Here is a 17,542-nt window from a genome sequence, read left to right on the forward strand (position 1 = left end):
GGTATTTATAGTATTCCTAAGAGTGTTTTTAATCATCATTTATAATCAGCAAATGTAGTTATATTAGGAGATAATCCAATTAAACTCCAAACACCCCATATTCTATGCAACTGGCGATTCAATCCAGTGAATACATAAATTAAACAATATAATTCATTGACAAGCCCAGGGGCCTCTTATGAACAATGCCCATTTCAACGAACCACATCACTTTGTGAAACAGAATTATAATTTGTTGAAACCAAAATGTTGCTATCAGATGCTTAGGACACATACATAATTTTTTTTTTTGCCTTTTGCCAGTGCGTACATATTTATTGCTTCAGCTGCATGTAAAATAATTAATTCCAGTGGGACTTGTTTATTTTATCTTACTCCCAAATTTGAATAGCAGGGATTGATCTGGACTCGTTCCTCTGGAAATGTGTAAGCCCTTGTGCAAGCCTAAAGCAGGCTTAGCTCTTGAAATGCAGTAGGCCTGCTACTTACATAGAGTTTGGTTTCTGGGGTCTGCATACAAAGGCAAAATCACACCAAGTCAGGAACCCCCAGAACCACAGAGGGCTGCAAGGCAGAGGGCTGTTTACTTGGCTCTGGGAAGGTTGTGGGACGGCCCATGACTTTCCCACAGCCCAGTAAGGAAGGAAAACCTTCTGCGTGAGCAGGTGGGGAAAACAAATAAATTGAGAGTGGGGAATGATAGACTCCCTCCGCTCTCCATTTATTTATTTATTCATTCCCCAACTGCATAAAGTTGCAATTGCACACCCTCCAATATTTCTCTGATGAAAACAATGAAATAATAATAACAACAATAATAATAATTCATTATACCCCACCCATCTGACGGAGTTGCCCCAGCCACTCTGGGTGGCTTCCAACATATATAAAAATAGAAATATATTAAACATTAAAAGACTTTAATGGGATACCTTTCAGATGTCTTCTAAAGGCTGCATAGTAACTTATCTCCTTGGCTCAGAAGTCACATAATTGTCTCCCAAGACAGACAGGTCCCAATAACAATAGATCTGTATAACTGCATGATGATGTAGGCAGGTTTGTTTTCAGTTCATTTCCTACTGATCCCTGGCATGGAATTTGCCTTTTCCACAGCTGTCACCCACTGGGACAGCATCTTCATCAAGCCATCTACTACAATCCAAAGGTCTCAGTCCCTGCCTGCTCAGGCTCCATGACCATATATGTGAAATAAAGATATATCTATTTTTTGCCCCAACATGCATCACTTTATGCTTGGCTACATTACCTTTAAGCAGAAGATAGACAGCATCTGTTAGTGATGCTGTAGTTCAGGTCTGAGAGAGCTTTGGCCCTCCAGATGTTGCTGGACTACAACTCCCATCAGCCTCAGCAAGTGTAGCCAATGCAGAATCTGGAGGGCTAAAGGTTTCCCATACCGGCTATAGTTAAAAATTCCTGCCTGAGCAGGAGATGGAACTAGATGACCTCCGAAGTACCTTCCATCTCTAAAATCCTATGATTCTGTTCTAAAAATCTATAGTGAAGTGTCACTGGATGCCTAGAGCTAGATTTCTCTCTAGGGTAATTGTATAGCCGGAGCCATACATTGTAAGGTTCTACATAGTCAAGGCCTGGCAGTTTCACCCATGTGGGCTGCATTGTGATGTGCTGCTAATTGCATTGTATTTTTAAATACGACACCCTCTGCATATTATAGGAAACAGGCCAGCTGGGTCTCTTTGGCTTTTCTTTCTAAGCAGTAGGGGGACTCATTTGTGCAAATTCATTAACAACTGTGAAGTCGTACCATGGAAGTCAAACAGATTCCCTTCCGGAAGTCCGTTTGACTTCCAAAACGCTTGGAAACCAAAGCGTGGCTTCTGATTGGCTGCAGTTGGAAGCCATGGAAGCCCCGTCGGAAGTTCGGCTTCCAAAAATAGTTTGCAAACCGGAACAGTCACTTCCGGGCTTGTGGCGTTCGGGAGCCAAAACATTCGAGAGCTAAGCTGTTTGAAAACCAAGGTACAACTGTATATGGAAAATTTTGAGCTTTCTTCTGGAAGAATACAAAAGCTCTTGAAGGTCGTTATTTTTTAATCATCAAACATACTAAAGCAACACCGCAAGTTATATTTTTCGCTCCTTTCGCCAGCGCATATGGTTCCTTGCCTTTTCCTCCCCCATCCTGGGCAGAGGTCAGTTCGTAAGACCTGACTCATCAAATATGAGAAGAAGCATCAATGCCACTGATAGAATAAAGGACAGGGAGACTTAGTCCTTTGATGTGCTGCTCTCTCTAGCTGCAAGCCAGTCAAATTCTTAGTCATGCCCTTTTCTTTAAAATCTAGAAAGACTCCCACTAGTACCAAGCCATGCAATTTATTTTTTTTAAGCACAGAGTGACTCATTTGTGTGATATATCTATATCTATCTATCTATCATCTATCTATCTATCTATCTATCTATCTATCTATCTATCTATCTATCTATCATCTATCTATCTATCTATCATCTATCTATCTATCTATCTATCTATCTATCTATCTATCTATCTATATCTATCTATCTATATCTATCGGTGGCAGTTAACCCGGGACACTTCTAATGTCACAACTCCCATTATCCTTGACCATGGGCCATGCTGGCTGGGGCTGAGGGGAGTTGGAGTCCAATAACATCTGGGGGGAACCACATTAACTACTGCTGTGAGCATGAGGTCCCTCAGTGGGGTGGCAACAAGAGAAGGCTTTGTCATGGAGCACTCTCCCCATTTTCTCTTCAGGCGGCAGGGCAATACAAAGGCTTTTTAAAAGAAACATTTCTCTTAAGATCCGAGGATGAATGGCAGGTATATTGAATTTTGCAATCGAACTCTGTGGTGAATTTGGAAAGCAGTTTTAATTTTGTGTGTTTTTGCATGGCAGAGAGGGCTGGACCTGAGCTGGCCAAGGATGCACTGAATCCTTAGCCAGTCCAGCTATTGGCAAGTCATGAGCACAATTTCCAAGCACAATTCAAAGTGTTGGTGCTGACCTTTAAAGCCCTAAAAGGCCTTGGTCCTGTATACCTGAAGGAGCATTTCCACCCCCACCGTTCAGTCTGGACACTGAGGTCCAATGCCAAGGGCCTTCTGGCAGTTCTCTCACTGTGAGAAGTGAGGTTACAGGGAACAGGGCAGAGGACCTTCTTGGTAGTGGTGACTGCCATGTGGAATGTCCTCCCATCAGATGTCAAGCAAATAAACAGCTATTTTACTTTTAAAATATATCTGAAGGCAGCCCTGTTTAGGGAAGTTTTTAATGTTTAATGCTGTATTGTGTTTTTAATATTCAGTTGGGAGCTGCACAGAGTGGCTGGGGAAACCCAGCCAGATGCGTGAGGTATAAATTATTATTATTATTATGAGGGGCCTGATGTGGGCCTATTTGCTGTAGCAGTCTAGGAATGCAATTCTAAACATGTCTAGTCAGAAGTAGGCACCACTGAATTAATTGGGATTTACTTCCATGTAAATAGTATTGCGGTTTAAACAAGTTCTTTTTAAAATAATAATAATAATATTTTGTATTTAAATTTACAAATACTGTATAGAATTATAACAATACCAATTACATATCCATGTTTACAGATTTCCCTGAATCTCTGGACTTCCCATCTTCCCCTCCATGGGTCCTATTGTCATCCTTTTCAACTGCATATTATTTTGTAGTTCATATTTTATGTCTCTCCATTTTTGTCCATAATATTTGCTACCTTACAAGTGCTATTGCAATCCTGCTAAGGTTTTCATCTGCTTACAGTGTTCTCCTAAATAAATTATATTTTTTTCCCATTCTTTATTGAAGTTTTGGTCTTCTTGGTTCCTGAGCTTTCTAGTCAGTTTTGCCATTTTAGCATAGTCCAGCAGCTTAGTTTGCCATTCCTCTCTGGTAGGGACTTTGTCTTCTTTCCATCTCTGGGCTAGTAGCATCCATGCAGCTCTTGTCGCATACATAAAAAGTCTTCTCTGGTCCTTTGAAATAGGTTGTTTTTTTTGACAAAAGATATTTTAAACATTTTCCCCAATTCATTATATATCATTTCCCAGAAAGCTTTTATTACACATCCACTACATATGATAGAAGGTGCCTTCATTTTCTTTACATTTGCAGCAGATATTTGCACTTGTCTTATACATTTTTGCAAGCTTACTAGGAGTCAAATATAAACGGTACATCATTTTCATATAATTTTCTTTCGGCTTACAACATGCCGAGAATTTCAAATCAGTTTTCCATAACCTTTCCCAATCTAAACTAGTTCTGATCCAACCCATTATGTGAAAATTCCAATGTTTATTTTAGGTGGAAGATCTTGTGCAAGAGACACACATTGCAATGGGCAAGCAGCCCACTCCAGGCCCTGTGTGTTTATTAAATTTAATCCTTGGCGTTTTCCTAGATTCCCTACTGCATACTCCTGGTTACAACCCTGGAGATAATCATTTGTGCCTTCATACCCTCAAGGCTAACTTGCTCCAGTGCTCAGTTTGGAGCTGCCATTGATGACTGCCTAGAATGTTCAGCTTTTGCAGAATGTGACAGTCTGTTCCCATTGTTGCATCTTCATTAAATCTTTGCACTGGCTCTCTCTTGTCTTGTCTGCAATTCCAAAAAAAATGGCCCCAAGCTATAACATTCCAAATGGCTTCAGCGCTACATCCATTTAGAGACTATATACTTTAGGGACTTCATCCACACTTACATTTCATCTTCATTCTTCAGATCAACCAAACAGGGATGCTTGTCTACAGCAATAGCCTACCAAATTAAACACAATGAGAGCACAGAGGAAGGTGTTCCCAATGGCTGTATCACAACCCTGGAACTCATCTTGCTAAAGCTCCATCACCACTTCTGAAGAGAAGTCCCATTATATCTCAAGAAAGCACCATTAAAATGCAATGGGAGTTATTTGTTGTGATGAACTTGTCCTGCTGATTTCAACAGGACTTAATCTGGGATACCATACTAAACTGTGATACAACAGAAGAGCAAAATTTGGTTATGATATCTTGAGATGTATCCAAATGCATAGAAGACTTCCCAAAATATATACAGTGGTACCTCGGGTTACCTACGCTTCAGGTTACATAAGCTTCAGGTTACAGATTCCACTAACCCAGAAATAGTACCTCGGGTTAAGAACTTTGCAGCGCAGCAGCAGCAGGAGGCCCCATTAGCTAAAGTGGTGCTTCAAGTTAAGAACAGTTTCAGGTTAAGAACAGACCTCCAGAACAAATTAAGTTCTTAACCTGAGGTACCACTGTAGTTGGAAATAACTTTTTAGTTTTCATTGTCCTATGAGCAGCAGGACTTTTCTGTCCTTGTATTAGCTCAGTGTCCCCTAGAGAAGCATATACAGGTGTCTTTTTCTTGACAGAAGAATTTCACTGCAACAGTTTTGAAAACGTCTGCTGTATGCAACAGTAGGCTTACCTCCCGTTCCCATCCTCCTCCAAAGTAGAAAAATATGCATACTTCCAGCTGATTAAAATATACTGTTATAATACAGGCATCTGCTCTGGCATCTGTTATGAACTCCATCCTCCATTTTTTCTGACTCCAAGTCACAGTGAATAATTTTGTGACTGACAAGTACAATTTAATTGTGAACCCTTTACATTTAGACAGATGCCATGGAAACATACACATCAGATAGTTTATCAACACTTTTTCGATTGCTTTAGATACTTTCCTAGCTTTTGTGGGCAAGATCTATCATCTGTCTATCTATCATCTATCTCTATCAAATATATACACACATAATAATAAATAGAACAACTCTCACCCCTATAATGGGTATCATGTTGTAAATTAACATTAATTATTCCAAATTCACCTTCCAAATGTCCAGCATATAATGTCCTGGGGGCAGCATAAAAGCTCCACCCTCTCAATCACCAATAATTATTCCCAGGAAAGACTATAGTTCAAGCCAAATATAGCTTTATATGCAAAGATGCTATACAGAGTATATATTTAAGACCAGTTTCATTTGTATATTGAATAAATGGCCACCATATTGCAGAAAAAAATGTCCTCTCTCTCCTTTCCTTTTATCACCTCTACATTATGTGTTATATTCTCAGTGACAGCCAATCGCCAGACATTTTTATACGATAAATCCAGGGATAATCCTTGTGAGGTTTCAGCTACAGATCATTGAGCAGCCACTAAAAAAATAGCCAGTAAATCCTTATTCTTTATACCAGCATTCAAGCCTTCAAAAAGGGGGCAGGAAAAACAACTGGGATGAGAAATCCATGGGCTCACAAACCATTCTGAATACGTCTGAGGACCCCATTCCCCAAAATGCCTGCATTACTGGGCATCCCCACCGTAAGTGATAAGAAGTCCCCTTAGCACCGCATCACTGACAGCATCGTGGTTGGACCAATGTCCTTTAAAAATCATTTCAGTGCAGTTTTAAAGATGCATCTCTGGCTTATCAATTCAACCTGCAGAAATGGCCTTGCATGAAGCACAGGATAATTGGGGTCGTTGCAATTTGAATAGATCGGGGTGGCAAATTTCTGGCCATCCAGATGTTGCTGTTCAACAACTCCCATTAACTTGAGCCAGCAATGTACGTGGGCGATGGAAGATAGTTTAGCAACACTTTGAGGACCACATCTCAGCCATCATTGGAGTAGAGAAAATGCATGATTCCTTGCCACCTACTCTCAGTCCTGGATTCAGCCCTTACGTACTCCAATGCCCATGGCTTCTCCCTGGTGCCTACTTCCAAGGTCTTCTCATGTCACTAGAAGGTTACATGAGCCACAATTACAACGACTTCTTTTTTTTTTGTAAATCTGTGTTGTGCCAGTGCAGGAGTGGAGGGACCTGTTTGAAGTCAACATCACTTGAGGAAAATGTTTGGAAACAAAGAAGGGTTGTAAGAAAGAATCTAGAAATTTGGCCACGGATTCCAGGACGGAACCAGAACCCGAAACTATCGGTCTACATGGGGGAGAACTTAAATTCTTATGAATCTTAGGTAAACAGTAGAAAATAGGTGTGGGGATAAGGTGGCAGAAGAAATTCAAATGTGTGTTTATCAATGAAACCCATGGTGTATGCATGTTGCAACACAGTTTTTAAAAGGGTGGTTGTAGAGTCGGTAGGATCTTTAGTAATTTTAATATAAAATCGAGAATCAGAAAGTTGGCAAGTAGCCTAATCCACATAATCCTCTCTATTCATGATGGCAATTCCCCCTACTTTATCAGCAGGTTTAATGATGATGTTAATATCATTAGATAAATAATTAAGGCAGATTTGTTGGGGAAATGTTTGGGAACTATGATAGAAGCCCTTATGGTTTCCTGTTTGTTTGTTTGTTTGTTTGTTTGTTTGTTTGTATGAATGAATGAATGAACTTCCTTTCTCATGCTGTATATATACCATGGTGTGATGTCCTCTACATCTCCTTAGGAATTTGAATTTTATAGCCCACCTGGAGCATGATCCAGAAGGATAGCAACACCAATAGCAGCTAGACCTGAGGCATGCTCCAACTGTGCACCCCGTGGACTCTTGTGTGCCTTCATTTCACACTAAGGAGAACTAGGAAGTCTAGTGTATTAAAATGTCACAGGCCTCATAGAAATATGAGTGACTCATATTAACAATGATTCTAGCAAATAAGTAGCATATATATGTGCTACTAATTTACTAGAATCAAATTCTGTATCTATATTCGGTGCTTGCAGGTTCTCCCTGCAGCTCTGGGCAATCTCTCTGCCAAAATTCTGACACAATCAGCAAAACTGTCAGGAGATCTCCTCGGCGGTTGATGCTATTATCTGCTGACGAGCACATAAACAAAACTCAAAACAGTGGAAAAACCCTAATTAACACCACCACCATTTAAGTAAGAGACTAAGGACATCATTCATTTATATCAGGGATGAAACAGTGCAGTAAGTACCATCACCTTAAGAACATGTTTTGTCAAAAACGTTTGGAAATAAAGCCAGTATTTTTAAAAATCATATTGATTTATTTATTATATCTAGCACTCTCACACAGGGTTCCCAGTGGCGCGCGCGCTCTCTCTCTCTCTCTCTCTCTCTCTCTCTCTGTATTAAAACAAATTTACAAAGCATTGTAGCTTGTATCAGCTGCAAACTAAAATCACTGGGAAAGTACAAAGGCAGGTTTTCAAAATACTGTACAAAGTACCATCTTGGATATAGAGACATATTTGGATGAAAGGCATTACCGGTAAATAAGAGCATAATCTGATGTTTCAACAGGAGACCTTAAACCAAGACACTGATCAGTGACAATTCAGGGCACCAAGTTCAGATAAAAATGTATAAATTACAATAAACACAATACTGGGTTTCTGTACTGTCTTTGCTTTGTCTGCTGAGCTTTATTTGACATAATGTCCTAAGTATGAGGTTTTGATTGGCTGGACATAGTACTCCAAAGGTGAAACTACATGCCTCTTAAAATGGCATTGTAATTTCAGGTGTTTAACTTTTTAATGGTGCCATTTCAGGTGCTTTATTTTGCAGCTGTAAATCTTGAGTTAAGTTGGACCCGGATTGCATTGCGCTGAAGGGAGGCAAGAGAGCTGCAGCTTCCTGGAATTCCTTAGTAACCATATAATAGCACACGGCATCTAAGCAGCAATTCAGATTGGCTATGCATGAAGTTATATGCATGACATTCTGCAACTTGCAGTCCGATCCTCTGACAGCCTTCAGGACATAACTAAGCAGAAAGCTTAAGTGGAAAGGCAGGAAGCATATAATGAAAGTGGCCAAGTTCACTGAGACCACCCAGGTGGCTTTCTGGGTTAACTTTTCTTCATGAGGACCAGCATTATGTTTCTTCCTGAGGCATCGGATGACTTGTATGGAACAAAACAACAATATGACCAGTGGTATGAAAAAGAAAACAATAGGTTTGATCAGGGCATGAGGCGCATTTTCACCAAAGTGTGAATAAAAACAAACATATCCTTCTTTAATGTTGAATGACCGAATGCGTGTGATTGTATAAACTAAACAGCAGAGCCCGACAAATAAGCAGAAAAGAGCTGCCTTCCATGGAGACCTGATTACTTTGGCTTTCAGAGGATGTTTGATTGCAATGTACCGGTCTATCGCTATTAGCATGATGACGCCCATGCTCATTGGCATGTTCATGCAATTGATTCCGAATACAACCAAGCAAAAAGTATCAATGGGCCATTCATAGTAGTGAAAGTACATTATGAATGGTAAGGTAAGGAGCAGTGTGTAGTCTGCCAGGACTAAGCTGATCATGTAAACTCTGGTCTCTGTCCATTTGCCCAATTTCAAGCAGAACACCCACAAGGCAACTGTATTAAATATGACTCCAAAGAGAGTGACTGGGCTGTAGAGAACATATTCAAAAGTGACTATGTTCTTATCCATCTTGATTTCACTGCAGTTTGCCATTATGACAAGTTTCTGTAAAGAGATTTAAAAAAATAAAACAACAAGTAGCAAAAATGGAACACAGAGATCTTTAAAGCTTGATTGATTGTTTTAACAACAGCACCTGGTTCAACTTCACTGTTTCCTAACCTCCTTGATTCAGAGTAGGACAATACTAGACGCCAAAAAATTATTGTTTCCCGGAATAGCATATGGGGCACAATCATGGGTGTAGCTGGGAGCGGGCAGGGAGGGGCAGCTGCCCCCAATCAATAAAATTCAATAAAAATACATAGCAAACTAAGGTTCTGCCCCCCCCAAAAGGCCTGCCCCCCCACAAAAATCCTGGCTTTGTCCATGGGCACAATCATTCCTGCTGCAAGTGTATATATCAGTTTCAAACCAACGTATCTGTTCCATCTTTCAAAACATGGGTACATATTGGTTTGAAACTTTCAGATGTGCCCATTCTGTCTAGTTTCCTGATGTGCTTCTTTAGAGCCTATTTTCAGATCTATATATCATGACTGACTTCTCTGTAGTATTATATATCTATAATACCAATATCTTAATCTAGCAGCATAATGCAAAATGTAAACAAAGAAACAAAGAAATGATTACCTGCCTTATCTGACTCCAGGTGCCCACAAGGAAGTGTTCAGTGTAACATCACCTTGATCATCTGAAGGCCATATGAAGCCTTTCATCTGAGAGCTGATAGTACCACTTGTTCCATTTGATGCAGCCTCCTTTTCAGGAGGCTAGTTCAACAGGAGCTCTGCAAGCAAGTGCTATAGCATTAGTACTATCTGAAGCATAACTGTGCAGCGTCCGTTGGAAGAGGAAACCCAGCCCTTCCTCACAAATCGATAAGCTTCAGAAACTCAAAGCATATCTTGCCAGGTTCTCTTCTGGTTCCTCATGCCCTTCTCACTCCCTTGTGATAGTTTTGTTGTTGTACCTACCCCCATTTCCTTCCCCCAGCAATTAATCTATATTTAATCAACACATTGATCAACATAATTCATATTTTTCCAAAGAAAGAAGAGTCCAAACAGTTTCTGTGGATGCTAACATTCTGGCCTAAAGCATTAGGACTTTGCTAGAGTTGGGCCACTGTCACACATGGAGGTTAAAATGGATCAGTTCAACCAGACTGCGATGTGAATACAGCCCAACGTTGGTCAAAATGCTGACTTTTGTCACTCTCTTCTACCTTCTTGTCCTCACTTACAGCAATCAGACATGCCATATAAGTAACAAGAGGAAGTCTCAAAGCCGTGTTCTTTATCCAAGTTGCTGAATTGACTGCTGAACTACAACTAGTGCCCCATTTTGACTAATGAGTGCTGTGATGACCAGGACCTAATTTGTGTCAGGGATCAGGCTTGGGGTTTATGTTCAGTACCAAGTAAATACACAAAAGACCAGGGCCTCTGATCTGGAAGTAGGCAATGGAAAAAGCCAACGTCTGAGACCCTAGAGCACCACAGTCTAGGCTGGATGGTGGGAAAAGCCTGATCTCATATAGGCAGCTTCCAATAACTTCAGAGAAAAGTTTAGGGTCACAAACTCCCACAGCCCTTATTGGTACTTCTAGTATAAAATTAAACTGGTTTCCTGCTTTCATTTTCAACAGAAGGTTTGTAGGCTTTTCAACATAGAAATGTCACGGGTTAGGGCAGGGGTAGCCAACATGGTGCTCTCTTGTTGCTGTTTGACTACAAATCCTATCATCCCTGAGCATTGGCTATACTGGTTGATGTTGATGGTCACTGGATTCATTTGTTACATTAGCTATCTCTGGGATAGGGCGTCCCCAGCCTGTAATAATAATGAATGTAGCTGATGGGATAGTTATATATCAGGATAGCACTAAATGTTTCTGATGAAGTGGTCTGTAGTCCATGAAAGTTTATGTCATAATAAATGTGTTGGTCCTTCAGGTGCCCCAAGGCGCCTTGTTTTAATCTTAGTGTGTAAATTACAAGATGTAGTTACAAATAGAAACAGCCTTAAACCAGGTCAGACTATTTGTCCCATCTGGTCCACTATCGTCTACTCTGACCATCAGCAGCTCCTCAGCATGTCAGACCGAGGGGTCTTCCTCATCATCTCCTGCCTTAATTGACCCTAGAACTATTTACATTCTAAGCCTGTCCTCCTCTACTGAGTTATATCCTTGCCCTTTGTAAGCACTTGAAACGTAATAATGAAACACATGGAATTAAGTAGGTTACCACACTGGAAAGCTACCACCTAGGAATGATTTCTACAGAAATATGGAAAGATTAGACTAATTGAATTACTTCTGCTTCTACTCATTTGAATAGTCTTATAGAATGCAGGTAATTATTGTATTTACTAACCTTGTGTACAAGTATGAATATAACTCATTTGAAGGTTGTACGCAGTGCTTATTTTAGGAAAGGACAAACACCAACACCAGTGCCTTTCTAAAAATAAGCCAGAAAAATCTGCCTTATTTGTACTGTCTCTTTATGTCTGTGATGTAGAGCTGTTGCATCCTGACCTATGGGATGTGTGGTATTAAACAGTTCAGACACTTGCGTGCTAAAGGGCTGGGCTGTGGCTTTCTTAAAAACCAAAAGGAAGACACAGGCAGAGTATCTCTTCTCTAAGAGATGTCAGAAATGCTAGACTGCTGTTTCATTTCACTCTTGTGTCATTGAGAAAACATTTCTCATTCCTAGTATTGCAAGTCATTTGCTTTCCACTGCAATCCTATTGCCTGTTACCTGAGAGTAAGCCTTGTTGAAACTGATGGGATTTATACTGCGTAGTAGATATGTGCAAGATTGCACAATTAGATGTTCACTTCTTGTTTAAAATTTTCTAAAATACACCTAGCGAGGAAGCTACACACAAGAAAACTAAATCAGAATAAAAAGTGACACAAGTTAGTATTTTGTTATGCATGTGTTAGACTGTTAGAATTCTAGGCTAGCTGTACCATTGGTCATGCAGTTAACTCTGCATATCATTAAAGGCAACAAATATTTATTATTTATTTACTTCCTACCAGAGAGGGGAATAGGCATACATGGAGTTTTCTGCCTCAAGTGGCAAAATAACTTGACCAGCCTTAGGTTCTATAGACCTCAACTGTTGAACTGGGCACTATTTGCTGCTCTGCCCCAGACAGGAAAATGTCTTGATATGGCTCTGTATGATTGGTGAGAGCAAGTTAAGCTCAAACCATGGTTTCAGATCTTTGCTTGTTTTCACTAATCATAGGTTTAAAGAAAACACATTCCCTGAGTTTGGGCATCATGCAGAACTAACATTTGTTTAAAGCCGAAAACTTCTGCTCCTTCTGAGTGCAACAGGAAGGGGGATTACGTACTGGTCCAAGACTTCTCGTGTCTTGCTCTAGTAGCAGAAAACCAGGTTTCTCATTTCAAGCCATTGAGTCGCATCTTTACAACTGTTAGTTTGGTTTATGTTTGGTGCAACAGATGAAAATGGACCAACATCACCAAACTACTCATTAACCTTCTGGATCCAAAGGATTGGCATTATGGATTTAAATGGTTGAAAGTATCAATCAGAACTCAGGGTGGAAAGTTATGTCAGTTAGTAGTGTATAAGTACCTCTCTATTTGACACTCTCATGACATTCTTTTCTGTCAAAGTTTTTACTTTTATTATTTAAGCTTTGTTACCTGTATTGCTCCATTAAATCAGAAGCAATATTTTTTTTTTTATCTTCAAGCAAGACAGTCAAGCAAAGCAGTTGCCTTGTGCAATGCAAATCGAATCCACACACCATGTGGTGGACACCATGTGCATGTTTGGGAATGATAATTAATTCCTGTTTCTCTTTAGGTGAAATGTTGATGGCTTTCCACTGTGTGAAAGCATTTACTTTCTTAACCAAAAAGAAAGGATATGTAAAAGCCATCAAAATAAACTGCAAATTCCAGCAGAACCAGGAAGGAGCTTTCTAAAATATTTTCTCTGTATAAACAAATCTCTCCCCTATGGTCTTTATCATGGTTTCTTCCCATGAAAATTTCAGGTAATCATACACAGCAGACATCAATCTCAGGACTCTTGCCTCTCAGAAAAGTGGCGTTTGATTGCCCTGTATGTCATTTTCAGTCTTCAATTCCTCCCAGCCCGTTATATGGAAATTGTGAGTTGAGGCGAGTTGAAGACTAAAAATGCTGTGCAGATTCAAGGTAACATTCCCACTACAGAAGACTGACTGCCTTGAAAGATGAAGCCAGCAGCATCACAGAGAACTCCAGGAGGGAGGTCTAAGGTAAGCAAGAGACTGTTACAACAATTAATTTCTTCAGAAGTGATTTGTAACTATTTGCAAACTTATACAGAAAACATGTACATGTTCAGCTGCCTCCTCAGTAATAAAATGTGTTTAAAATATCCCAGTTTCACCAATATTTATGAAAATCAGCGTTTGCTTTGTTTTATATCATGTGTGAGATGGATGATGTTGCACTGTTAGACAAATCCCAGGGGATGTTGTTGAAATGACAAATTTCTCATTGCATAAACAGGGAGTCACCAATATGATGGCTGTGGGGACACGTGTGCCTGAAGAGGCCTTCTCTGGTGCCTACAGGGTCTCCCCACCAAGATAAACATAGACTTGTTTGTTTACAACCGTGGTTCCCAGCTGGTGGTTTGAGGGCCCCAGATCCGCATAACCCACCCAGGGGGTCCGTGGCAGCATTCACATAACAAAAACTACCGATATCAAAATTTTCCAAAGTAGGGAGTCCATAGCTTGGCTTTTGAAAAACGGGGGGTCTGCAGTAACAAGCAAATTAGGAACCACTGATTTACAGTATTTAGGGCAGGAGAGTAACACAGATGCCCCTCTAGCAGTTAAATATGTGGGACTTATCGTCCATATAAACATGCAAAGGCTCAAACAAAAACAGATTGCCCTTAGGTCTCTGCCTGCTATAGGTTTTCAAACAAGTCCAGTGCAGTTTACTTCATTTTTTTTCAACCACTTGGGTCAGGCACAGCCCAAAAGAGTTACTGCTTGCCATCAGTAGTTATGTTGAGCTAACTTTGCCTGAGCACTGAAAATAACGCTAACTGGCTACAAAGTATTTGGATATTTGTCGCCACTGTGAACTAGCCACACACCTTTTGTCCAGTTCCATTGAGTTTTTTCTCATTAAGTTATGTTTTTCTTAATTGTTGGGTGCATTGTTTTCTTCACAGGAAATACGGTAAATGACTCAGCTTCCTTCCTCCAGTTTATTTTTAGGCTTTTCATTTATTTATCTAAAATATATATATAGCGCTATATCACCAAAATGTATCAAATTGATTCATATCATATTCATCTAAGCAACCGCTGTCTGACTTGCCACATCCTCATAAATCTTTGCCACTAGTCTGCTTGAGCACCATCTGCAACTGGCAGAGGCAATCTTCAAGTACATAAAATTAGACCCCAAATGTTGTGGCTTTCTCCACCAACCAACATTTTCCCTCTATTGTCTCTCAACAGAGCACAGATGTGCTTCAATTTCAGCAACTGATTTGTTTGGAGCAGAAATACTTTCAGTGTAATTGAAAGACAACATGCCACAACAGTAAGCTTTGCCTGCCAAAGCAACAAGGCGAGAGTGGGCACTCCAGTTCTTAGGCCTTTTATCTTCAAAGGCCTGTGCTTTTCATTTTACAGCTTGGAATAAGAGGTCTATGAATCAGATAATTGCTTGTGAAATATCTTGTTGATACCTGCTAAGACAGCTTAGTCACCCTCCCCAACCCCCCAAATAAACTTCCTTTTGCACAAAGGCATTTCATTTTTTTTTTTTAAAAGTTATGTCTCACAAGTTTCACTTGACAAGTTTCCTTTAGAAAATATCTTTTGAGCTACAGGTTATTCTTGGGGAGGGAGGTGAATTAAAACAAATAGACATGCTAGTTGGTAACACAGAAAAAGATGTAGTTTTTGGCTTGAGTCTTGAGATGGAAGCTTAAATCTCAAATGAGATAAAGCTTCATTTATTTATTTTTGAAAAAATGTCATTGTGATTATAGGGTGTTTGGGTGTATCTGCATGATCTTGTTCATTCATATATACATACATACATACATATACACACACACACACACACACACACACATATATATATACACACACTCTCTCTCTCTTCTCTCTCTTTCTCTCTCTCTCTGTATGTGTGTGTGTAACAGACTGTGGCAGGGAGACATGGGAAGAGAGAAAGAGAGATCACACATTCACCCCACTATTTCCAGGCAGCTGTTATTCACTGGTCACACCCTGAGTGTGAGGATGTGTCCCCGAACTCTGATAATGTCTCCTGCTTCTCTGGATGGGGGGGGGGAGGGAGGGAGGGAGGGAGAGAGAGAGAGAGAGAGAGAGAGAGAGAGAGAGAAGAAACCAGTCCTAGCATACAAAGATAAACTTTACACGGATTGTTTCACCCACTTTTGCCTCTAGCATGTGGCCCTTGGAAGCTTCCTCAGAAGGGAAGGAGCTGTAAAAGCTCCTCGATACCTGTCGAGAGCCAGTGTGGTGCAGTGGTTAAGAGCGGTAGTCTTGTAATCTGGGGAACCGGGTTCGCGTCTCCGCTCTTCCACATGCAGCTGCTGAGTGACCTTGGGCTAGTCACACTTCTCTGAAGTCTCTCAGCCCCACTCACCTCACAGAGTGTTTGTTGTGGGGGAGGAAGGGAAAGGAGAATGTTAGCCGCTTTGAGACTCCTTAAAGGGAGTGAAAGGCGGGATATCAAATCCAAACACTTCTTCTGTCATAAAGGCAGGTGCTGTCCATGGTTCAATTTTTGTAACAGACTCCTATGAGAGGTGGTGGACTCCCCTTCCTTGGAGGTTTTTCAGATGGGATTGCATGGCCATCTGTCATGTATGATCTAGCTGAGATTCCTGCATTGCAGGGAGTTGTACTACAGGAGGTTACCCTCAGACATTACAATTCTATGTGTGGTGCTTCCGGGGAGTTCAAAATTCTGCCATTACTATTTAATTATTGTATTGGTATCCCTTATTGTTTTACTATATTTCAATTTCAGTTTTTTGCTGTCTTGGAAGTTTTCTGCTGAAAGGCGGGATAGAAAAGACTTATTATCTTTATTTTATTTCAAAAGTTTATACTGCCCACTAGTGTCCTTGACATGGAATTCTGCTAAAGAAATTTAGAGAACAAGGAAGGTATCAAGTGCTGAAGATGTCCTTGATGTAGAATCGAGGGCATGATTTAGCTTTGAGGGTTTGTGGGGGTGGGGGGAATGCTCCATAATAGGTTGATGTCTTTAGAGGCAATATTTAAATTAAGGTGGGCAAATTCTTTAGGCATGAAGTACATGACACACAGAGAAGATGCTTCACTGAACATGCAAATCTCCAATACACTGCATAATTCAAAGGATTTACAGTGATAACTCACCTTTTTAAAAATTGAAAATATTTCTTAAATTCACAAACATCTGCACATAAGAACTGGCCATTTCCATAAACTTACTTTAGCTAAGGACACTGTAAGTGTGCTTTATTTCCACATATTCTGCTCTTAAATGAAGAGAGTTCTACCTGCTGATTCTACCAAAGCTTTTGTGGCAACTGTAGCGAGCAATCTGAGTTGCAACCCCATTCTGAAAGGCTGATATTAGTAGTCATATGGGACATGGGTGGCGCTGTGAGTTAAACCACAGAGCCTAGGACTTGCCGATCAGAAGGTCGGCGGTTCGAATCCCCACAACAGGGTGAGCTCCCGTTGTTCAGTCCCTGCTCCTGCCAACCTAGCAGTTCAAAAGCACCTCAAAGTGGAAGTAGATAAATAGGTACCGCTCTGGCGGGAAGGTAAACAGCGTTTCCATGTGCTGCTCTAGTTCACCAGAAGCAGCTTAGTCATGCTGGCCACATGACCCGGAAGTTGTACACCGGCTCCCTCGGCCAATAAAGTGAGATGAGCGCCACAACCCCAGAGTCAGCCACGACTGGACCTAATGGTCAGGGGTCCCTTTACCTTACCTTTTTATGGTTGCACAGACATAGCTGGTGGTTCTGAACCAAGGCTGGCATGAAGGTAAGCAGTCACCAAAA

General features: G+C 40.6%; 2 protein-coding genes across 4 annotated transcripts in view; one reads left to right on the forward strand and one right to left on the reverse strand.

Annotated features, from left to right (window-relative positions):
- Nucleotides 1–17,542, forward strand: part of LOC309369562 (vertebrate ancient opsin-like) — an 87,697-nt gene that overhangs the window by 59,667 nt on the left and 10,488 nt on the right. The gene's annotated exons all lie outside the window — the stretch shown is intronic.
- On the reverse strand, nucleotides 8,093–12,283 carry LOC309369585 (G-protein coupled receptor 35-like). Of its 2 annotated transcripts, none has more exons than XM_081910568.1 (3): nucleotides 12,205–12,283; nucleotides 10,071–10,223; nucleotides 8,093–9,478 (listed from the first exon to the last, which is right to left on the reverse strand). In XM_081910568.1, the coding sequence occupies exon 3, from the start codon at nucleotides 9,464–9,466 to the stop codon at nucleotides 8,513–8,515; it is 954 nt and encodes a 317-aa protein (XP_081766694.1). In that variant the 5' UTR covers nucleotides 9,467–9,478; nucleotides 10,071–10,223; nucleotides 12,205–12,283; the 3' UTR covers nucleotides 8,093–8,512. The 2 variants fall into 2 exon arrangements, with proteins under 2 accessions (XP_081766694.1, XP_081766693.1); XM_081910567.1 differs by having other exon boundaries at nucleotides 10,067–10,223.

This window comes from Podarcis melisellensis (genome assembly GCF_964234715.1).
Source record: "Podarcis melisellensis genome assembly, chromosome: 5".
Taxonomy (NCBI): Eukaryota; Metazoa; Chordata; class Lepidosauria; order Squamata; family Lacertidae; genus Podarcis; species Podarcis melisellensis.

Bases quoted from the DNA above. Each gene is read 5' to 3' on its own strand.
- LOC309369585 (XM_081910568.1), bottom strand. From the start codon at position 9,466: ATGGCAAACTGCAGTGAAATCAAGATGGATAAGAACATAGTCACTTTT.